Here is a 25214-nt window from a genome sequence, read left to right as displayed (position 1 = left end):
ATTGATTTCAAGGGGACTTACAGCATCTCTCAGACTGCAAGAAGCATTGGTCCAAAGATGGCTATAACCTTAACTATAGCACCGTCTTAACTCACCATTCTTCCATTTCAGGCTACTAGGAAGGAGAGGGGAGGGAAGAAGAAAGAAAGAGACACAGAAACAGAGGGAGGGAGGGAGGGAGAGAGGAGCAGAGAGAGAGAGAACTTTAGATGTCAACTTATCCCAACCCAACACATAAAGAAGACAAACAGATAGGCAAAGAGATACAAAAAGAGCGGGAGAGGGAGAGGGATAGACAAAGAGACAGACATAAGGGGAGAGGGAAAGGGAGTAGGAGAGGGAGAGGGAGAGAGAGAGAACCACCGTTAGATGTCATCTTGTCCCAACCCAACACATAAAGAAGACAAACAAATAGGCAAAGAGATACAAAGAAAGCAGGAGAGGGAGAGGAAGAGACAAAGAGAGAGACAGACATAGAGGGAGAGGGAGAGGGAGAGAGAGAGAACCAACCTTAGATGTCATCTTGTCCCAACCCAACACGTAAAGAAGTTAAATGACTAGTCCAATGTCCCACAGTTAGTAAGTTACAAGGCTGAAATTGGGATCTGGGCCCTTTATTTCCAAAACCATCATTTCACCATGTTCCTTGAGGATATATAAATAATTTAGAAAATATTGAAAGAATCTAGAATATATTATGAATTCAATTCTAATAAGCTACAATTTTTATCAGTTTTATTCAATGAAATGCTTTTTTAAAAAGTTAAATTTATTTAAACTTTAAAGTTTAGTTTAATTCATAACAAAAATCTATCTTCTTCTTCCCATAGCCCCTGCCTCCATTAAAGAAAGAAAGAAAGAAAAAATCCATGTAACAAAATATATACAGTCAAGTAAAATAGATTCCCTATACTGGCTATGTCCAAAAAAAAAAAAATTGCACGGAGTAATTCCATGGAGTAGAGAAATGGAAAATGTGAGAGATCACAGGGAATATAACCCTTTCCCATCTGTACTGCTCAGGGAATTGGAAAGGAAAATAAATAGATGGATTGTTTTTCTTAAAGAAAACCAAAGACAAGAGGAGATGTCTTGTGATGTCTTGACTTGCAAGTGAATGTAAATGGGGCAGGGCTGCACAAAGTCATCAGCCTTTCTGTCTCCTCCAGAGTCATTGGGAGTCCAGTAGAGCTGATGGCCCCAATGTAGTGGGAGACCCTAGTCTTTTTAAACTAAGATCTTTCTCAGGTCTCAGTTTGTCTGAAGCAAAAGCCTTTCAGTGATTAAAAGCTAGGCAAGAATTGAGGCAAAAGGTGGCCTAGTTTGCCTTCACAAAAGAATCAATCTGGGAAAGCAAGATCCTCAGAGTTTCTGGCCAGAACAAAAACAATGGCTATTTACACTCACTCTGCACCATCAAATCCCTCACAAAGAGCAAGAGAGACTTGGGCTGGGAACTATAATTGGCCAATCAGTGAGAGACAGAGTGATTTGGGTTTAAAGGCATAGTTAAGTAACTCCATTTGAATTCCAAAGGGTTTTTATCAAAGCCTAGTTTTCCAGAGCTATATTTCAAGGAGACCTAAATGAAAACTATATGAGACAAAAAAAAAAAAAAATTCATTGTTACAGTTTTAAAACAGAACAGAACAAAACACAAAACAGTGACAGAATAAATAAGAGTCCGAAATTTAGTCCCCAATGCCCAAGATATTTTGTTAAGTATAAGTGATTAAAAATTATATTTCTTTGGACAGAGCATCTATTTGTAAGGGTATTCCTTACTAGTGAACAGAGGAAGTAGAGGAAGAAAAGCAGGAGGAAAATAAGGAAGAAGAGGAGGAGAAGGGAAGAAGGAGGGGGATGGAAAAAATGATAAGGAGGAAGAGAGGAGGGAGAAAATAGCTATATTGCCATAGTTTTCAAAATAGATGAGGAGAGAGGAAGAAAAGGAGAGAGGAAAAATGGATAAAAATGCTCATCCTGGACACTTTGGGAGGTGGTAAATAGTAGTACATTGATTTAGGAATTTTTTTTCAAGTAGCTGGATATTATTCCAGCTGATTGCTGTACACCCTTCCTTCTCCAAAAGGACCAATGATAAAAGTGAACACTAGATAGTATATCCTTTCCAACATCCCTTTCTTGATATGGGTACAGATGGAGTTGGGGTAAGGGCTGATTGTAGTAAAGGGAGATTTAGAACTAGAAATCTATAAAATGAACAGGTTGCGCTAGACCAGGGATTCTTAACCTGGACTTAAAAAAAAAAAAAACTTTTAATAACTATTTCTTTCTTTTTTTGTTTGTTTGTTTTTGCAAGACAATTGGGGTTACACAGCTAGTGTTAAGTATATGAGGCCACATTTGAACTCAGTCCTCCTGACTTAGTGCTCTTCACTGTAATAATTGTATTTCAATATAATTGGTTTTCTTTGTAATCCTAGATATTTTGGTTTCTGTTTTTAAAATTATTCTTCTGAGAAGAGAAGCTTTGGCCAAACAGGAAGGGTCCATGGCACGCACACATTAAAAATTAAGGACACCTAGGTAAAGCATCTCTAAGATTTTAGGATTCTAAGTTTTCCATTTTATAGAGGGTATGTCCTAGGATTCAGAGATCCAAAGGTTCTAGGGTTCTAGCCTACCCGACCCTTTCTTTGCCCTCCAAGGCTCTCAGATCTACCTACTTGGTCCACATGATACATGACTCCCTGCTTTCCTCAGACCAGATGCGGGCTGTCCAGTCACCAACAGTCAGGAAATTCTTGGGGTAGAAAGGGTTTCTTTGCAAGGCATAGATGGGGCCGTGGTGCCCAGAGAAGGTACATACAATCTTCTCAGCGGCAGTCTTGGCTTTTCGGTTGCAGGAGATCACCGTTCCTTGCTCAGTTCCCACCATGAACTTGGTTGGCTGTAGTTGGGGGAGACATACCATGGAGTTATGACTCAAGATTCATCTTGTACAGAGTGTATTTTAGATCTCACCTCATGGCTTTGGATGGGTCTTTGTTCATGTTCTCACACACACACCCCCCGTCAGAATATTCTCCTCTTCCTATTCCAGCTCTATCCATTCCTCCAGATCTTTCTCAAGACAAAGTCATTTCAAGCCCTTTAAAATTATAGATTAAGACTCAGAAGGGATTGTAGATGCTGTTGAATCCAGTTACCTTATAATAGCTGGAAGTGACATACCATTTTAAGGTTTGCACGGTGTCAGACATATATTATCTCATTTAGGTCTAACAAACAACAACTGCTTTGTCATGCTGTTATTTTATATTGTCTAAGTTTTATTAGTCCCGTTTTATACCTGGGGAAATTGAGGTTAACATGTTAAAATGACTTGCTCAAAGTCACATATCAAGTATCTGAGGTAGAATTTGAATTCAAGTCTTCCTGACTCCAGACCCAGCATTCTGTGCACCATGACACCGCCTAGTCACCTTTCTCATTCCTTCTAAAACTAGATTGTATCATTCATTTTGAGACAATCATATTGAATTATTTCATGTAGATAGGTCCTAGTTCTCCAAACACAGTATAAGCTCTTTGAAATTAAGGTGCTTTATTCCTTCATGTGTTTTATTCCTTCATCATCTTCCCACAACTAACCTGATGTTATAGATTATTAATACTCAGACTCTTTTGTTGGATGAATGGACCAGTCTTTGTTGTTAATAAGTGTAATAATAATAGTAATGGAGATGGCATTTATATAGCTCTTTAAGGTTTGCAAATGGTTACATGTACTAACTCACTTGTTCCTTTGAACAATCCTATGCTATTATTATTATTGTTATTCTCATTTTTCAAATGATTTCACTGAGGCTCAGGGATATGAAGTGATTAGTGACCATCAAGGTTAAGAATGAAAAGGAGAGAGAAGATTAATTTACATATCTTATAGGTGGTATTGGAGCTGACAGGGGTAAACCCTGACACTGTCCCCCTTGACTTTTGGGGGAAGCAATGGGGATGAACGCTGAAACTCTCCTCTGACAGAGGAGCCCTTCAGGACAGTTAAGTGATTTCATTAAGATTAGCCCAGCTCTCTCAGTAGCTGGAACTCAAGTGGTCTCATTCAGCTGGAGATCTCGATCTGATATTTCTAATGAATGAATTAGCCCAGGACCACTTCCAGTAGCTCTAACTCCTAGTTATTGAGTGGCTTGAAACTCCCAAGATAAGTACTTTTTTTTCAACTGGAAATCTAGACCTGGGGAAAGTGACAACATTGAAGGAATCTCATTCAATGGAAGCCCTACCCCTAGACTGCCAATAAAAAGACAACTCTGAACCCCAAAACTTTGCAGAAGTCCGAAGTAGGAATTATGCTTTGCCAACAAAGCTCTCTTTTTGGCACAGCTGCCTGCCAGGACTCCTGCCCACTGTGAAGAGACACTCTTCTTAGTGATAACCTTTTGTTATTTCTCTGCCAGGACCTCTTGCCACTGAGGAGTCTGTCTTCTTAGCAAAGCTGGCTTCTCGGTGCCAATAAAAATCACTTTTGCCATTCAGACTTTTTGGGTTTGTGAATTCTTTCACAGTGGACCTGCACCGACCAGAGGGGATTCCCACAACTCTCTGCACTACCACTAATTGCATCAGAGCCAACAAACTGTGCTGGGGGTAGGGGTAGGGTACCCACTGCCAGTGGATGAGCTGACAGAGGCTCCTTCAACAACTTGATCTCATTCATCCGACTTGGATACTCATGCCTTCTCCAGTCTTGCTCTTTGGCACAGAAGTTATGTTAGAGAGTTTGCTTATGTGTGGTCCCAGTGTTTGCTTCTTCTGAATGAAGCTCTACTATTGATTGCTGAGCCTGCTTCCTCCCTTAAGTCACAAATTCTGTTTTTCTCTCTGTGTCTTTCTCTGTGTCTCTCTCTTTCTTTGTATATTTCTGTCTCTGTATTCCTATGTTTGGAGTGTGTATCTTTCCTCCTCAAAAATATGACTCTTTTCAGATTGCTTGCTGTCTTGGGGTAAGAGAGTGAGGGAGAAATTTTGGAACAAAGTCTTAAAAAAATAAATGTTTAAAACTATCTTTACATGTGGCTAGAAAATAAAATACTATTGAAAATTTAAACAAAACAACAACAAAAACAAAAACAATGTCTCAAACCCTTTTGAACTGATTCTCCAAATGCTAGATAGAGTATCTTCTACTATCGCAAGTGGGAGAAGATAAGGTAGAAATTCCTTCTTGTTCCCCTATGAATGGGCTTCCTCCAAAGATAGGTCCCAGACACTATTTTCTCCACCTCTTTAACCTGAATTCTCTCCAGGGCTTAGCTATTTAAAGCCCTGTAGAGGCACAGCCAATTATTACTTGGATAATCTCAAACTATCCCTCTAATTCCATTTGAGTAATGTGTCATGTTTTATAAAGGGAAAACAATATATTTACACCTTTTAAACATATCTGAACTTCTTCAACTATGACTATATCAACTGAACTGGGGTTAGGATAGGGAAGTAAATCTCCCACTCCTTACAACTACTCCATTTTCTATTCTCAGGAAATCAACTAAGGTGTTGTTTTGTTTTTAACATGTCAGATACTAAGTTAAATGCTTTACAAATATCCTTTCATTTAATCCTCACAATATCCCTGTGAAGTGAGTGCTGTTACTATTTCTGTTTTACAGTTAAAGAAACTGAGGCAAACAGAGGTGCCCTGAGCCACATAGCTCAAAAACTTCTGAGGCTAATCTATGTACTCAGGTCTTTGAGGTGCTTTGGCAATGTCCCAGTGGCACACTTTAAAAATAATACATAAATCAACCTTCTTTTACAAGACTATAGGACTACTATAGCTGATTGGCCTAAATATTATACTGCACAAGTGAATTTGGAAATGAATATACTAACTACCTTGACTTGCTTGAGCTCCCCAAATATCCAGGTAACCAAGAAGAGCTGTATGAGTACTAGTTGATAAGCTAAGATACAGAATATCTTGACATATCAACAGTCCTTTGCAGTGACAGAATTTTTCCAGTTTGACATACAGAAAAACAGTCAATTAAGGTTGAAGCAGACCCTGAGCCATTTGATGGTTTATGGACCTTTAAGAGACATCCTTATCTTCAGAATAGTTATGGGGTTCTCAGATATTTTATGGTTTATGGAAACATCCTCTTATCTTATTGTTTGTGTTCAAGTCTAGAACTGTCAGGATTGCTTATCAAGAATGCCTTCTAACTCAAAGGGCCATAACTCTGATACTTAGAAATCCTTACTCCCCTTTTTTCCTGGATCTCACCCATACCTCAGGAATTTGGGTCTCTGCCTCATTCCTTTCTAGGATCTGCCCAGTTCCTGTCTTTCTTCCCAGTTCCTTTAGTTGAAAACCATGTATAGTCTCCCCATCCATTACTTAATTGAACTGTTCATCATTATGTCAATTGCTCCCATGTACATGCCTCATTTACCTGTTTAATAAAACTCTTCTTTAATTTTGCAGGAAGACAATTGTCTTCCTCTGGTTTTCTTCCCCTTAGGGAAAAGGGGGATTCAGAACTATATCATCTGGGTATCTTACCCCTTTGAGGGAAAGAAAGGTTTAAATTCACAAAAGAAAGCATCTTTTATAATATGCTTTATAATGTATAATATTTCCAAATTCATAGTTATACAATTTTACCAAGTAGACATCATTTTACAAAACTATCATGGGTTACTATTTTTCTTTGTTTTTGTAAAGATCTTTTCCCACTCAAAGATAATAAAGAGGGAAAAAAGAAAAAAATAAAATCTAGCTTTCCTATTCAAAGAGAAAACATGATCCCCACAATGCTCCCAGAAAACACAGAGAGCTTCTTATAGAAATTAGACACCTGGGGTCAATTGGAAGTCATTCCCTCATCTTCTGATGAAAAAACTAAACTATTTTCATGTGAAAATTCCTTTGGGTCCCAACCACACATACAAAAAAAGCCCAAATACCTCTAGGGATCACTGAAATACGTTAGGAATTCTAAATGAAAGTCTATACTCACTCCTCTAACTGAAGATCTAGATTCTAATTTAGAACAAGCAGACTAACTTAAAAAAAAAAAAAACTCAGAAAAGGAACTTCAAAATGATTAAGCAGTTTGAGTTAATTATTCAGAATTTCTAGGGCATCAGGCAAACTATGCTATGCATCTGCAGTCCCTATGGATCTCAGACAAGCATTGGGATTCATGTCACAAGGAAAAAAGCAGTCTAAGCTTCAAAAAAAGAATATAGAAAAGGTATATACACACACACATATAAACATAAATGATGTATTTGTGTGTGCGTATGTATGCATACATATATTTATTATTCAATTGTTTTCAATTCTGTGTGACCCCTCTCAAAGTGTGTCTCTCTACTCCTTCAACTCTGTTTCAACTACTCTGAACTGGACTCTCCAACCACTGCAATGAGAAGTCTCCCTCATCTACACCATGGTGGATGGAAGGGAGAAAACAAAAGTCCTCTTCTATCCTTCTCCCCTTTTGTAGAAGTCTCTTCCATAGGCAGCTCCTGCCCTGCCCTGTCAAACTCTTGAATTCTCTCTGGGGCTTAGCTCTTTAAATCCCTGAGAAGGTATGGTATGACAAATTACTGTTTAGTCAATCCCAAGATACCCCTCTAATTCCATCAGAGAGCTATGTTCACACTGCACTTAATAAAGAGATACCAAGATGTTATTCCCTTGTTAACACATTAAAACATTTTCACTTGTAAATACATTAGCTGAGCTTTGGAGAAGGGGAATCATGGGGAGAGGTGGGACTAAACTTATTTAAAACTGAGAAAAGTAGGATCCAAAGAGATGAAATGGTTTACTCAATTTCAGATCTTTGAAGTCTTCACATTCTACTGTATTACTTCATTTTAATAACTAAAGGGTCCGAAGAATTTTAAGAGTAACATTCCAAAGCTCCCAGCTCACTGGTCATTTAGCCTATGACCTGGGCTGTAGGAACTGTGTTCTATTTCAATTTTAGAAATTAGGAGATTAACAGATTCATAGAGATTAGGAGGGTAGAATAGACCAAACTGGCCTGACAATACCCCTCAGCTCATAAGGTCGTAAAGATTAGAAATTAAGGAGAAGCTATAGCTAGGAATTCTATTCTTTGGGGGCAAAATCCAGTTGACTTTCAGGGGAGTTTTATCTAAGACTTGACTACTATTCTTGGTTGAAGTAAACTGGAGACAGAGGTCTTTGGAAGGCTGAAGAAGTAGAAAGTAACTGTATTCAAAGTGACATGAAAAGACTGTGAGGATAGAAGAGGTGGACTCTGAATTTTGGGGAAACATCTCCCTAGAAAAAGTCATCTTAAAGGTAAAAAAAAAAAAAAGTATAAATACTCTAAGGTTGGCAAGGACAGGATACGCCTTACTGATTCTTTATCAAAGGAGGCTTCCATTATATTAGCGATCTCCAGCCCCATTAGGATAAAAATAAAATTAGGATGAACTATAGATACAGTGGATAGAGTGCTAGGTCTGGAGTCAGGAAAACCTGAGTTCAAATCTAGATTCAGGTACTTTCTAACTATGGATAAGAAAAAAATGGTTTTTGGGGTTTTTTTGGATGTTATTAGTCTCTATTTTACTTATCTGTAAAATGGGGATAATAATAGCACTCACCTCTCAGGGTTGTAGTAAGGATCAAATGAGATTATATTTGTAAAGCCCTTAGTACAGTACCTGGCATGAAGAAGGGGCTTAATAAATGTTTATTCTCTTCCTTGCTGGTAAGACTAACCCAGGGAAATGCATTCTCTCTCTAGGACAAACTTAACTCCTAAACTTAAATAAAGGTGAACATATTTTAACCCAAAGATTAACATATTTTCCCCAAAATCACCTGTCATTTTATCTCTATCCTTCAACTCCCCAAATAAGGAAAGTGATTGAATTACTTCATTTGCTAGACTCCTTCTTGACCTATTTCCTTAAGGTTTTGTAAATGTTTTCCCTTTGTTGGAGTACCTTGCTATCCATCTAAAAACTGCCAATCAGCTGATGCTAACTAAACTTTTAATCTAGTCTTGCTTCCTGATTTGTTGACCCACAGTTAAACAGTCTAAGGTGGGAGAAATCACTGCTTGGGAAGAATTTAGGATCTCTGGATTGAGAATTCTATGTCCCTCTTAAAAAAGAGGGAGAGAGAGAGAAGAGAAATTCCCTAACATGGTCCAAGTGATGAATTTCTAAGAAGGAGAGAGATGACCTGGTGTTCTTTTGATGGCAACAAGGCTCTGGATGGGACAGATTGAATTTTAAAGGAACCAAGGGAGTTGCTGATGAAGGTGGAAATAGCAGCTAGCAGTAAAACATTTGCTCATTTCTTCTCTTGGTCTTATATTGTTTTTTGTTCTTTGCTCTCAAAGAGGACCAATGACATCAGAAAAGTGATGTCTTGACTTGCAAGTGAATTGGATTTAAGTGAGGTAGAACTATGCAATATCATCAGCCTCATTGCCCCCCTTCCAACCCTCCCCTCTCCCCAAGCTGGATTTAGAGACAAGATATAGATCAGGATGACTGTATCCCTTGTATATCAAGGAAGTGAAAAAAGGAGCAGGCCATCTTTAAGAGATGATGTCAAGAGATAGAATGTTTTAAGGAGAAAACTCCAGAAGAGAGAAAAAATACAAGATGAAGACTTTTAGGATAAATGGGGAGTTCACTATCCTTCCAGGAGGATTCTATAACACTGGTCAGAGCTAAAATGAATCTGGATAGGGAAGAGTATGGGGTGAGATCTCTCTATACTAAAGTTTGATTGAATGGAATTCACCTGAGATTAGAGATTCCTAGTAGGGTTAGGTTGGATAAAGAAGTTAATCTCATTATCAGTAATTTTTAAGACACTAGACTTTTTACTTTTTAAAATCAGGATTTTAGAAGAATGGGAGAACTCTGGATTTCCTCAAGACACTGATTATTAATAATAATTTCTCTCATAACCATGACATATGTGTAGATGTATATACACACTTTTATATATGCAAATATATCTAAGATATGTCTATATACACATATGTCAGGGTCACATAGACATATACTACTAGAAATAATATCTCTCTGTACACACACAACACATATATGATGGTCACCAATTTTAACATCAGGAACCCACGTATTAATTGTGTGTGTCAATATATGTCTACATATACACACACATATGTCATAGTCACATAGATATATATAGAAAGACATAAAGACATGATCATATAGATATAATGCATCTAAGTATAAAGACAAAAATACACACATAATACACATATATGCCATTGTGTAGAAACATACATAATACACATATATGCTACTGTGTGGAATGGAGAGATAAAGTGAAGAACTTACAGGAATGTTTAAATTCTTTTTCTGTATTTTTTATTATTTCTATGTCTCTGTGACCTGCATAAGTACGGTGTGTACAAGCCAATATTTACTTAAAACTAGATATAGATTTACTTAACCAGAAATGATGACATTTTTCCTTGTTCAATGTTATCAATATTTAGATTATTAAATGTCATCAGTGTTAGAATCCTAGTGTTAACTCAATGGAATTGATACAATGCTTATTGGTTCACACATTAGAGCAAATCCTTACAAGGTGTTAAGTCACTAGTATTGATAGAAACAATGCTTGTGTTTGCACCTTTGAGAGTTCACACATTGGAGTTCACAAGTTCTGGAGATTCACAAGTCAGAAACCCACAATCCCACTCTCTCAGAGGAGGAGTCAACCTTTGGGTTCACACCTTTAAGAGATCATATATAAAGAAGCTCTTAGAGCTTCAGTAAGTCAGTCAGTTGAAAAGATTGAGAGGGGAGCACTCTGGAAGATTGAGAAGCCACGAGTCAGAGTTGAGCTAGAGGCAGAAGCTGGAAGAACTAAAAGACAAGCTGCAAAAGCTCTTGGAACCAAGGAGGGAGAGAGGTCTCTAAGAAAGCCAACCGGGGCCAAGGCAAGAGATAAGACTTGGAAGGAGAAAATAAATGTTTGGATTTTATCAGCTGGCTGCATTTGAAGTGATTATTACTTGAACTGAAACTAAGGCTGCCTCCAGAAAACCTCCCCAAGAAACCTACTCCCAGAGAGAACCATCATATATTATATAAAAGAAGAGAACACCACACGTCAGCTCAGTAATCTGAAGTTTAAAGGTCTGACTGATGATTCCTCTGGGAATCAGGGAAACAAAGCATTCTGTTCTAATCTGCCTTTGGCACCAATGTTTAACATTCAATTAGGAGAGAAGGCACCTATTTCTCAATGCTCCCCAACCTGTGATGTATTCCTTTGTAACCAAACCTATAAAAACTGTATATCTTTCCTAAATCTTTAGCCTTTCTACTGCAAGTTTTCTCTCTTTCCTCCTTGCAGTGGAATTGCTTATTCTCATGAGAATAATTAATTTTTCTGCTTTCTACTGAGTGATCTCTGAGTAGTCATTATGGGTAAGGGTCTTCTACATCCCTCACACCACGGTCACCAATTTTGACATTAGATATTATTGAATTCAGTGTGTGCGTGTGTGTGTGTGTGTGTGTGTGAGTGAAAGAGAAAATGAAGGAAAAAGTATCAACAACATATAGAATAAATCTTTCACAAAAGTCAATGACTGGAAAAGTGGTTTGATTTCTTTTTCTCCCACTTTATAGAAAGTCTTTTTGAGAGGAAATGTCACATAGTAGCCACAACATTGGCCCAAGAATCCAAAAGTCCTAGCTCTGCTATCATCTGGTTGTAGACCAGTTCTGATAATACATGGTTGCCTAACAGTTGATAATCTTATATTCTAGCTCCTGATTTCTGTAATTCATTCACATGGAACAAGACTGATTCCCCAGTCTGCACCTCCTTATATAAGTTTCTTTGCATCTCAGCACCAGAAAGAGCTTGTTACCCAGAGATATGTGTGCCCTAAGCAACCATGATTACAGTTCATGGGGAAGTACCTTATGTTAGTTACAAAAAGCTCCTCTCCTGGAAGCATCTTATATCAATTAAATCCCAGGTCTGATGAAAGCAACAATAACAAAAGAAACAAAAACTTTGAATTTGTTGATTTGTATACATGTTATATCTCCATCCTCCTGAGTAGGTTGTAAGAGATCTTTGAAGGCAAAGGTTATTTTCACTTTTAAAATTTGTATCACTAGTGACTAGCAGCATGCCTGCTGATATGGTCCATCCTTCCTCCATTTCCCTTTCCCAATTTCAGCATTACTAAAGACGATTAGAGAAGAAAAGGGAAGAACTCACCATAGTTGCCTCAAACTCAAGGGTGATGGCTCCCAGAGCATTTTCTAATATCCCTTTCCTGGAGATATCCATGATCAGGATCTCTGTGGGCTCATTAATTTTTCGGATATCCCACCACATGACCTGAGAAGAAAGCGGGAAGCAAGGAATGATTCAGGAATCAAGAATACCTTGGTGCCATGGCTCTTAACTTTTCATAAATGAACAGAATTGTTTATGGCTCTTTGCTAAGTTTGTAGCTTAAGTTGTGAAGTATAGGAAACAGATCCTTCTCTCAAACACTTTACTATTTAGGTGGAAAGCCAAGTCATATAATAGACTGGAATATATGGGGACCATATTTTAGCCAAGATCTTGATAATAGAGAATCTAGAGGAATGCAATCAGGATTGTATTCAGTATGGAGTAGCAAATGGAGTTCAATCGGGAACTCCTGGATTCAAATCCCATTTCAGATATTTGACAGTTTGTGATATCTTAGACAAGTCATTTAATTTCTCTGTGTCTGTTTCTTCATCAATAAAATGAAAGGGATTGAACTCAATGACCTCTAAGATCCCTTACAACATTATCTCACGATTCTCAGATCGGTTGAAGGAATGAAGAAGAGATGATTTAAGAGGGATATATATAATAGATGTCTTCAAATACATGAAGAACGGCCCCATGGAAGATTAGACTTCTTTTTCTTGACCCTAAAAGGCAGAATGAGGAGAAACTGGTAGAAGTTTTCCTAATAATTAGTTATTCAAAAATTAAATGAATAGCCTCAGGAGATTGGTGGAACATTCTTTCTATGTAAATCTTCAATCAAATCCTTGATAATCAGTTGTTGGGCATAATATATGAGAAGATTTTTTTTTCCAGGTATAGGTTTGATTAGATGACTTCTGAGGTTCCTTCCAACCATGAAGGTTTGTGACTCTTATGAGTAATAATGATATGTATTTGGGATTTACAGAAGGAATGCACCCCAGTAGACTGAGCTACTAGAGACAGTCTTTTGCCTTTGTTTGAATTCCTAATGGCTATCACATTCATAGGTCCTTAATGTTTAATTTAGTCAACAAATAGTAAATTATTTAAAATTTATATAAATATGTATTATATATTATGTTTAAATATATTAACACAAATGTATATATGTATATAAAATTTATTAAAATTTATTTAGCCCACTGACTGACTTTTTAAGAAAGTAGAGTTTGAAATATAGGAAAAATTGTTGGGGGAAATCAAGGTATTCCACTTGAGGCTTTAGGGTGTTGGCAGAGGAAAAAAAGAGAAAAAACATCCTTAGTAAAAGTAGAGAAGAAAACAGATTTGAGGACAGCACATATTTTTGATGACAGTGGAGATTTCTCTAACAATGTGAAAAGATGAGGAATATAAAGAAATGGAAAAATATGAAATAATGTAAAGAAATCAATTAATCAAAGAGAAAGGATTATAGAATCTTAGAAATCATCTAGTTGTATGCCCTCATTTTACAGATGGGAAAATCAAGGACTAAAGAAGGATAGTGATTTTTCCAAAGTCACATAATAAGTACTAAAACTCAAATAGAACTTAACCTTAGAACTACGATTTCAGGACTTTGTCCATCATTTTAAGGGGTTAATGGACAAAAAGGGGGCAAAGAACTGATTAGTTACAAGTTTTTAAAAGTTAGTTGTAATACAAGGCTGTATTGGAATGTTGGACCCAGCTTATTCCAGTTTTGCAGAACCAGTTGTTAAATTTTCAGTGTGAGTATTTATACCTCAGAAACTGGCACTGTTTTTGATTGCCTAGACTTTAGAAATTAATACTGTAAAGAAAATGTTAATTATGTAAGCACACTTAAAAGTGTGTTGTATGTACTTTTTTTTTTTTTGAGGCCAGTTCTTAAATTTCTACCAGCACATCACTGGTTGTGGGTATAAGTTTAGTTGGTTTTGTTATTGTTTGAAATTCAAAGTTAATTCCTTGACAGGAGAGGAAGTACTACAAAAATGAAAGGAAGAGAAAACAAGAGAGAAAGAGAAAAAGCAATCAAACAACAAAAAAGAAAAGAATGGAAGATTCACATTGGGAGGTTACAGAAGTAAAATAGGAAAGGTAGGCTGAAACCAGATTTTGCTACGCTGAGGAGTTTGGATTGTATTTGATTATAAGCAAAAAAGAATCAATAAAGGTTGACAAAAGATTTCTGGGGGAGAAATGTCCCTGCAATACTATCTGAAAAACTATTTTCTTTATGGGTGATTTCAACTGGCATTTCAAAGTCCTGACTACCAGGCTGGTCAAGGAGAAGAAGATGGCTGGCTAACCTCTGTCAAAAATCTAATTCCTTCCCTTTTACTTCATTACTAGTATTGAAAGTTAGATGGACTCAGTCAGTACCTCATTGTTCTCAGCCCAGTTTACCAATCAGTGTTGAGGGATGATCTAGTGGGACAGGAGATGAAGAAGTAGCAGGTACAAAATATCCAGGTACCAAGGAGTGGGAGAACATTCAGAATCTAAGTAATTCATACCAGCAAAAATTTACCATGGTCACAAAGGATACCCTTTATTGGAATGAAAATGTTTACAAGCTAAATGAAAACTAATTAAGCAATGTACTGTGGGTGAAGTGGAGAGAGAAAAAGAGGAAAATAAGGGCAGAGTCTAGGAAGTTAGGAGAGTTTAGGGAGGAGCTAGGGTGGATCATAATGGAGAACAAACAATATGAACAGCTGCAGAGTGAGTGAGTAGCCCCTTGAGAAGGTTGAATCTGTCTTCAAGACAGTCTTAGGAGCTGGTCTACCTTTGTGTGTGAGCATGGAAAAAGGATGGGTTGATTTAAGTTCTGACAATGGAGGTGGGATGGACTGATTAAAGTCCCTACTCCACATCAGAGACACCAAGACTGCAGTGTTTTATAGTACCTGCTCTTTGTCACCTGCAAATTGCTTGGGGAAGAACTGAGATGGAAGGGCCTAACCTTTTTTGTTGAGGTGAACTTCTCTGAATTGTCTTTAAAAATAAAAATAAAAATAAATAATAAATACATTTTAAAAAGAGATAAAAGCTGCCCCCACCTTGAAGTCAAGGATCAACCCATCAATGTGTTGATACCTTGAAGAAATTATAATAAACTCCTTTTAATTTGCTTTGTCCCGAGTTTTGTCTTGTTAACTAGGGTGAAAAACCGAAATAAAGAATTATTCTTTCAACACTAGGAATTCCAGCATTCAGGAGTTAGCAAGGAACTTTAGGGATGAATGAGTCCAATGCCCTTATTTTTCAGGTAATGCATTTCACAAAACATTTATTGACTAATATGTGCCCAGCACTGTAATGGTCACTGAAGCTACAAAAAAAAAAGACAAAAGATAGTTCCTACTCTCAACTTACAAAAGATTGATAAAAAAAAAAAAAAAAAAACCACTGAGATACCAACAGGTAGACCAACATGCCCAAGGTCATATTTAAATGGCAGAGCCAAAATTTGAAGCCACATCTTCTAACTGAAAATCTCTCTCTTTTTACTAAACCACAAACAGACCCACATCAGACTGGTGTTCTTTAAGTCTTCCAGGAGCCTGCGATTTTATAAGCTTCCTGGTTCTGTTTTGTCCTTTCTTTAATATCAAGGGGAAGTTTTGTCTTATATGTGGTCTATTGAACTCTCTCCCTGTACCCTATCCATTTTTCCCTCTTACCTGTCCATCAGTGGAGGCTGAGAAACATTCTGTTCCTGTCTTCGACTGTAGCCACAGGGCACCAAAGACAGGATCCCTGTGGCTGAACTCAATGGTGGACAGCTCCGCCACCAGGCTGCCCTTCCTGGTATCCCAGCAGGCTGGAGGCAGAGAAAGGGGGAGGAAGGGAGAAGAGAAGAGAGAACAAGGTTTAAGGAGGGGAAGAATCTAGACTCTAGAACAGAGTGATAGTAGAATCAGGGGAGACAGAAGTCAGATACTTTCACTTTATAATAGTCTCTAAAATAAAGAGTGTATGTGTGTGACTAGGGAAGATAGAGATGAATTATTCTTTTTCTGAATTAATTTTATAGATTATGAAGAAATCCTTCTGCATTTGAGGATAGAGAGCTGGCCTTCGTATCAGGAAGATGCAAGTCTTACTTCCCTGCCCTTTGTAGCTGTGTGACTCTACAACAAATCATTTAGCCATTCCAAACCCCAAGCAACTCGCAAGGACTTTAAGTGACAAATTCCAGATGAGATATTATTTGCATCTTGAAGGGAGTTTCCACATTGGGAGTTCCCACATACCATTAAAATTACAGGTTTGAAAAAAGGGGAAATGATTTATACAAAAATATAAGGAGCAGTTCTTTTTTTGTGGTGGCAAAGACCTTAAAATTGAGGGGATGCTCATGAATTGGGGAATGATTGAGCAAGTTGTGGGATATGAATGCAATGGAATACCATTACACTACAAGAAATAATGAATGGGCAGATTTCAGAAAAATCTGGAAAGACTTATATGAACTGATGCAAAATGAAGCAGAACCACGAGGACATTGTATACATTAACAACAATATTGTAAATGACAGGTATTCTCAGCCAAACAATGATTCAAGACAAACCCAAAGGATAAAAAATGCTATCCACATTTAGAATAACTGATAAGAGTCTGAATGCACATTGAATCTTTTTTTTTTTTTTTTCACGTTCTTGTGTATGTGTGTTTTCTTTTGGTCTGTTTCTTCTTTTACAATTTATGTCATACATGGTTGTACTTATATAACCTTTATCAAACTGCTTACTGTCAAGGAAGGGAGATAAGAGAGACAGAGAAAATCTGGAACTCAAACTTTAAAAAAATGGTAAAATTTGTCTTTACATGTAATTGGAGAAAACTACTATTAATTTTTTTAAAAGAGTAATTACAAATTTGAAACCCCTAACTATCACTATCAAAATGTGTATGTGGAGAAACATACATACACAAAGAGAACGGAGAGAGGGACAGAGAGACAGACAGAGAGACTGAGAGGCAGGGAGAGAGAGACAGAGACAGAGAGAAAGACAAAGACAGAGACAAAGACAGAGAGACAGAGAGAGACAGAGACAGAGAGAGAGAGAGAGAGCGCATTCCTGAAAAGAAATCTATGGTCTAAGCATTACCTAAAGTATGAATGCCACCCTACATAACCCAATAATTGGCCATCTAGCCCTAACTTGATAACCTCCTGTGTCACCAAAGATACTGTTTGTTAAAACAACATATTCAATTTGTGAGCAGCTTTTGTTGTGCCACATTTTCTTTTAATGTCCTGACCCAATTTCCCTAATTTTCCCATTTAGTTACTCTGTCTGAGGTTATAACCATTTCCTCTTAATGTTTGATAGGATAAAGGTCTTATATCTTAGGCCTTAGGCTATAGTTATTCCCTCTTAATGTTTGATGGAATAAAGGTCTTTATCCATTTTAGACATCATTATTATATCTGGAGCCTCTCCAGTACCTCCATTATGTCATCCTAGGTGCCTGCCCTCATTAGGTTATCCCCATCCAGGTACCTCCCCCATTATGTCATTGTTAAAAATCTCTCAGTTGCTCTGCCCCAAAACCCCAGGCTATAATCATTCCCTCTTAAATGGTTGATGAGATAAAGGTTTTATATCTTTGGGTTACAATCATTACTTCTTAATGTTTGACAGGATAAAGGTTTATCCATTTTAGCATCATTAGAATGTCAGTAACCTCTCCAGTACCTCCCTCCATTGTGTCATACTAGGTACCTCCCCCCATTAGGTTATCCCCATCCAGGTACCTCCCCCATTATGTGATTGTTCTTGTTATCCCATAAAAAAAGCTAGCTCTCTGATACTTAGGGCTGGATTCTTTGAGATGATAGTGTCCTCCAGCCCTGGAACTGAGACCCATTTGGTCCCAGTATATCTCTCCATTTAATAAACTATTAAATTTCTCTCTAATCTCTGTCTTGCTCGGTTTCTCCGGCATTACAGAATCTTGTATTTGACATTCACGGCTGGACTCTTGGAGACGATAGTCTCATTCAGCCCTGGGACCAACCATGAATCCAATTGGTCCCAGTAAATATCTTCCATTTAATAAATTATTAAATTGTTCTCTAATCTCTATCTTGCTCAGTTTCTCCGGCATTACACTTTAAGTTATAGAATCATAGTTTTAGAACTAGAAAGGGCCTTAAAAGTCACCAAGTCTCACCCTCTCGTTTTACAGATGAGGAAACAGATGTTTGGTAATAAATGGGGATGTCAAGATTTGGATTCAGTGGGCAGCTAGATGGTGCTATAGTGCAGTGATAGGATTAGAGTCAGGAAATCTCATCTTCCTGAGTTCAAATCTAACCTCAGGCACATATTAGGTTATGTGACTCTGGGCAAGTCATTTAACCCTGTTTGCCTCAGTTTCCTCATCTGTAAAATAAACTGGAGAAGAAAATGGCAAACCACTCCAATATCTTTGATAAAAGAAAACCCCAAAAGGCCTATAAAGAGTCAGTTGTGTCCAATGAAATGACTAAACAAAAACAAATTGTGACTCCAGATTCAGATCTCTTTATACTATTCTATCTCTTTATTCTATCTTTATTCTATCTCTCAAAAGTCTTGGTCAGAGTATGCTAAATTCTGATTTGCTATAAAGTGCAAACCTTGATCCTGGTTGTGAAAGAAATTGTTATTTTCTGTTATGTTAATATATTTAATTAGAATTCAGGTTCCCCCCCCACACACACACACACTTTATTTTCTCATTTAAGGACCAGCCCCTATAAGTCAATCAGTCTTTGAAAGTCATTGCTAATAGATGAGATTGCCTTCCTCCAGGTATATGCCTTGCAATCTTGGATAGGACCATTCCCAATTCGAAGACTTTACAACAGAATCTAATCTAGGTGAATTTTTGCCCTTAGGAAATAAGCCCCAGTCCTTAAAATGCTCCATTAGAATTTACTGTGGTCCACTTTATGAAGGAGAAAACCACCCAGAGGGGCCTGAATGGAGATACATTCCTTTGTCCAGAAGACTGAGAACCTTCTCTGCATGATCAAGTCTATTCTCTGCAAGATCTAAGACTTTTATCCATCCCCTCTTTAACTGTTTACCATTCAGGGTTGATTTTCACTTTTCAGGAGCATCAACTTTTCCAAGAGTATTTAAGCATTCTGTGATTTCCATGGCTTTGTTTTTGGTTAGTGAGAAACATGTCTGATCATCAATTTATTATTGGCTATCCAAATACATTATTAATTATTCAGAAACTTTGTTACTCAGGCTTTCCATTCTCCTCACTCCTTTGACTCTGAAGAGAAGAAATTTCGTTCTCTTTTCCATATGGATCAGGCTCATTTTTTTTTTCCTGATGGGTTGTGTAGCGTATGTACAAATATTATTTTTTGCCTGCTTCCAATATGTCATATGAATTTCTTTCTTTTCTTTTCTCCCTCCCTCCTTCCTTCCCTTTCCTTTCCTTTTTTCTTCTTTCCTTCCTTTTTCCTTCCTCCCTCCCTACCTCCCTTCCTTCCTTTCTTTCTTCCCTTTTCTTAATTTCTCTTTCTTTTCCTCTTTCTTTCCTTTTCTTTGTCTTTTTCTTCCGTTTTTCCTTTATTTTTTCTCTCCTTTTCTCTTTCTCTATTTTTTGTTTCAGGGAAGTGAGTATAGATAGATACCTACTTCCAGCCATGTAGAGAGTCTTGCACTGTATGATAATAAAGAACCCTCTCACTGGCTGCTGAACTGGAAGAGCTGATGACTCAAACGATTTTTTTAAAAAGATGATATGGTTTCAGGCTGGAGTGCCTCAGTTTTTCCTTTTTATATAATAAGATGTGACTCCAGAAAGATGTGAGGAAGAATAGGATGCTTGTCCATCTCAATTGAATGGTGATCTTTCCCATGGGGCAGCTAGGGCTACGAGACTTATCCAGGCTCCTAGATGCCTTTACTCAATGTATTTCTTCTTTATTGATCTTAAAAGAACAAGTATTTGAGATAGAAAGTGTCCAGGGGATCTTGTGAGTTTCCAAAGGTCTGTGACTGCAGCATAAATCCATCAGAACAGCAAACAGAAGTATCCACTGGCATGGCAGTGGTACCGTCCATTGGAACAATAGTAATTGACAGAGGGGAAGTTTCTGCATCATAGAGTTGGTCCACTGCCAAGAGAGGGGCCAAGCCAAAGTTCCAGGAGCAGCTAACTGAATGGTGAAAATGCTCATTGAAATGTGAAATGCCTAATTGGAAGTATTGCACAACTGCTTTATGTTCTGATAAGACTCAAACCATTAGTCTCCCAATGGGTTGTAACCATAGTTCTAAGTTCAATTACTGAATGCTGTTCTAATCATTCTTTTAATGCCCTCTGCAATTCTTTTATGCTTAACATCTCTCTCCATGCTGGAGTAAACCATTGTTCTTATTCCTTTTCAATAATGTATATTGAATGCCTCTTTTCCTATTCCTCCTATACATGCTACAAAAAGTAACATTGTGCTTAGGATGCCAAGGTTGGGGCTTAATGAGCCAAGAACAAAAATAAAGGGAGCCTAATTCCCCTAACTGGAGGTTAGACTTCCCCTAGCAATGGACTGGTCCATACCCAAATGCCTGATCATAGGACTGAGAGAAGTGGAGATCCCAGCACTACTCCTACCCTGGACTCTGAATTTCAGTATGTGTATACAAGATGTAAGAAGCCTCTAGAAGATGGTTATTATATTTTCCTGCAAAATCTCTTCTCCTAGCTAAAACACTTCAGTTCGTTCAACATCACTTTGTGTTCTTCCTACAACATAGGATCCAAAACTGGCCACTATATTCCAGATGATGTTAAACTAGGGCAAAATACAAGTTGACTCATCTCCCTCATTCTAGGCTTTCTGCTTTCATTAATGCCTCTTATTGGCAAATTAGCATTTTTCTCTACTATCATGTCACTCTTAGAGAGCTAGCGGTTTACCCACTCTTCCAGATCCTTTTCACATGAATTCATATTAAGACATGTCTGCTTGTGAAGTTAACTTTTCTTTTTTTAAACCAAGCATTCCAGTTTTATTCCAGCTTGTTGAGGTATTTTGGGATGCTAATTCTGGCATACTAGCTATTTCTTCAAGTTTCCTGCAATCTTCAAATGTGAGAAGTATGCCAGCTATTGAGAGATTTACTAGCTATGTGACTCTAGGCAAGTCACTTAACCCTATTTGCCTCAGTTTCCTCATCTATAAAATGAGTTAGAGTATAGAACCCTTAAGACGGCCCCAACACTAGAGAAAGAGAATAGCAAATCATTCCAATAGCTTTGCCAAGAAAATCCCAAATGAGGTCACAAAGAAACATACATGACTGAAAAAATGACTGAACACTCTAACTACATGTCTAAGTTAAATGGCATAATGAATCTGGAAGTCCTTAGTTCAAATTCTGCCTCAGAAAAATACTAGCCATGTGACCCTAAATACTAATCTGTAAAATTAGAATTGTCCTCTTTCAGTGGATCAGATTTAGTTGCAAAGGACCTTTAGAGGCTATTGAGTTCAACCTTCACTCTACAGATAGGAAAATGAAGCTCAGAGCTACTAAGAACAATTAATAATATATTACTATGTGCTAAGAGTTAATGACCATTATTTCATTTGGTCTTCACAATTCTGAGAAGTAGGTACTATTATCCCCATTTTACAGATGAAGAAACTGAAGCAATGACTAAGACCAATTTATTCATTAGATCACCTAGCTGGTGATGACTTGTCAGTAAATGAATTCAGGTCTCGGTAAATACATTCCATCACACCATCCACTAAACCATGCTGCCTTTCAGAATGAGCAAATAACTTTAGCCCAATAGTATATGAAACCTCCCAATGATGCTCCCTTAGAGCCTCAACTCTGAGACTTGCTACCTCCTGAAATGGAAAATAGGGTCATATTTTCTCTGATTCAGAACTGAATCTACTAAGTTATGATGACTATCTAGTACATTCCCAAATCTTCATTGATCAGGATAGTCCATAGTCAGGGCGTGATGATTTGACCAATAATTACCATGCAGCTCTGAGGTTCAAGGTTCTCCAGTTTTTTATACTTAGAAGTTCTCCCCGGAGGTCTATGCGAATGAATAGTTTCAGGAAACCAAGGAGGCAATCTAAAGCATGGGACAAGTTTATTGTCTTGATTGGTTGCAAAATTGCTTTTTCTAGTCTTTTCATATGCAAACGAACTACTTAAAGCCTCCAAGCTTTTGTGCAAATGAGCCTACTCCAAATTTTATGTCCTTTACCAGGAATATAAAGATCCATGTTTTAAACAGGCTCCATCTCTTGTTATTATTCAGTCTTTCAATTGTGAACATTTTGTTCATGGGATTTTCTTGCCAAAGATACTGAAGTGGCTTGCCATTTCCTTCTCCAATTCACTTTACAGATGAGGAAACTGAGGCAAACAGATAAATGACTTGCCTTTCTGTGAGTGTATGAGGCCAGATTAGAATTCAGAAAAGTGTCTTGCTGACTTCAATGCCCTGCACACTAACCACTGTACTACCTAGATACAAGTATCTGAGGTTGAATTTGAATGCAGATCTTTCTTACTTTAGGTCCTGTACTCTATTCATTAGGCCCCCTAGCTGCCTCTATCTCTTTTTTTGTTCAGTCATTTCAGTCATATCTGATGTTTTATGACCCCATTTGGGATTTTCTTGGTAAAGATACTGGAATAGTTTGACTTTAGTTTGACATTTTCTTCTCTGGCTCATTTGACAGATGAGGAAACTGAGGCAAACAGTGACTTGCCCAAAGTCATACAGTGTCTGAGGCCAGAGGCTGCCTCCACCTCTACTTCTATAGGATGCAAATTGCAACAGGAATGAGAGGATGCCCCATATTCCTTTTTGTCTACTTAGGACTAATAAACATGCCTTAAGATGGAAAGAAAAACTTTTACCAACCTAAACTTTCTCTCTGGTCCTATTTTCCACTGCTGCTTCTACAAGAAACAATTCACAGTATTCCTCACAATCATTGGGTGATTAACTAGGTTACTCTCCCTTTCAGTTTTACCCCAAGGGAAAGTGCACTTTATTTGTCTTTAATAGTAATAGCAAAGTTTTTTTTTTCTTAGAATTGAGCTGGGGGAGACCACTTAGTCCAAATCCATTTCATAGATAAGGAAATGAAGACTAGAAAGATGAATTATTAGTAGATGGAACATAGAACTAGGAAGACCTGAGTTCAAATCTAACCTGAGACCCTAAATTCGCGCTTGACAAACCACTTTATTATCTTTGTGCACTCCCACTGGAGGCTCAACCTGAGTGAAGCAGAAGCTTCAGAAGGACCAGTCTCACCCACACCCAGTCCAGTGCTTGCCTGGCCTAACTGCATTTTGAAAATGGCCATGAAAAGCAGCCAGATACAGTAATTAAAGAACAAGCCTTGAGGTACTGAATAAATAATGACAAAATGACTTCAGTTTAATATTTTAAAATTCTTACCAGTTATTTGGTAAATGAGATTTATGCAAACTCTTCCATCACTGAAAGGAGAAGGTATGTCTGGACATAAAAAAGAAAACAGGAATAGCCCAAGGAAGTTTATCTTGATGAAGGGAAAATTACTGGAAGTCTCCCCTCCCCTCCACTTTCTGAATTTTCTCAGAATTTGCTCTCTAACATTAGCAACCCTTTTGTTAAATATGAACTCATGGCTTTGAGGGGTGGTAGAGTACCTTGAAAGGCTAAAAGGATATGGAGTGTGCCATAAAGAGGCACTCACAGGGTACCAGTTCCTAGACTTGAACCTGGAAAGCAGGAATATGCAAAAGGTATGGTGGGGAAAGGTACAGAATAGACTACAAATTCAACTTGAGTTAGCCAAGTGATATGGCAGTTCCTTCTGAACATCCCCCCCTTCTCCCCAAAAACTAATATAATCTTGAAAATTAGGAGGAGGCTGGTTTCCAGAAATAGGGAGGTGATAGTCCCAGGGTTAAATCTCATTTGGACTATGGCTTTCAGTTCTGGGCACTAAGCTTAAGTCAATAATCAATAAACATTTATCAAGCTACTTTGGGACAGACATTATGCTAAGTGTTGAGGAACAAATACAAATAAAAAAAAAAAAACCAGACAGTTCCTGCCCCCAAAGACCTTACAATCCAATGGTTTAAGTATTTTAAGGACGATACTGATAAGCTGGAGAGGACCCAAATGAGGGCAGCCAGGAGGGCCTCAAACTATAATGTATAGTCAGTGGTTGAACAAAACATGTTTCTGACTGGAAGAAAAGAAGACTGGGATGGTAGGATGAGAAGAACCCTGCAGCAATGGGTAGGAGTGGCAAAGAAGCTAATTTAGGAGAGACATCAAGAAGGACTTCCTAATAATCAGAATTGCCCAGAAATGGAATAAGCCACCTTCAGAAATGATGAGTTAGTTTCCCTTCTTTTAAGGCCCTTAAATAGAGGTTGGATGATCCCTTGTCAATTATAGGAGGTTTGCCTTTGGTGTACAGTTTAGACTAAATGACTTCAAGGTCCCTTCCAACTTGCAAAATGTGATTTTGTAATTCTTTCACTTTTTAATGTAGTGCACAGATTTTTCCAGTGGTTCTATTGCCTAGCTCCTAGGAATCTCGAATTCCCTCTAAATACAATTACATAAAACCAAAAGCCATTCTCTGATAGATAAGCAACCAAATGATATGAAAAGTTTTCAAAAGAAGTGCATGCTATGAACAATCATTTTTAAAAATATTACAAATCATAACAAGAGATGCAAATAAAAATATCTATAAGATTTCACCTAAAACTCAGCAAATTGGCAAGATAGCAAGGAGACCAATGATAAAAATAAAGACTCCATATACAACCAAAATATTTAAAGCTGTGTTTTTTGCAGTAGGGGAAAAAAAACCTGGAAAGAAACTGGATGCTCATTAACTGGGAAATGGCTAAACAAATT

At 37.6% G+C, this 25214-nt stretch overlaps 1 protein-coding gene across 3 annotated transcripts in view; it reads right to left on the bottom strand.

Moving 5' to 3' along the window:
* The window catches only part of DNAI2 (dynein axonemal intermediate chain 2), a 78915-nt gene that overhangs the window by 24388 nt on the left and 29313 nt on the right, over window positions 1-25214 (bottom strand). For all 3 annotated transcript variants that reach the window (XM_031965747.1, XM_031965746.1, XM_031965745.1), the window contains 3 exons: window positions 15964-16103; window positions 12275-12397; window positions 2691-2914 (listed from right to left, as the gene is read on the bottom strand). In XM_031965747.1, the coding sequence (XP_031821607.1) occupies window positions 2691-2914; window positions 12275-12397; window positions 15964-16103 (487 nt within the window). The remainder of the gene's footprint in view (window positions 1-2690; window positions 2915-12274; window positions 12398-15963; window positions 16104-25214) is intronic.

This window comes from Sarcophilus harrisii, chromosome 4 (assembly GCF_902635505.1).
Source record: "Sarcophilus harrisii chromosome 4, mSarHar1.11, whole genome shotgun sequence".
Lineage (NCBI taxonomy): Eukaryota > Metazoa > Chordata > Mammalia > Dasyuromorphia > Dasyuridae > Sarcophilus > Sarcophilus harrisii.
Note: the sequence above shows the minus strand (reverse complement) of the source record. Positions and strands in the feature narration are given on the sequence as shown.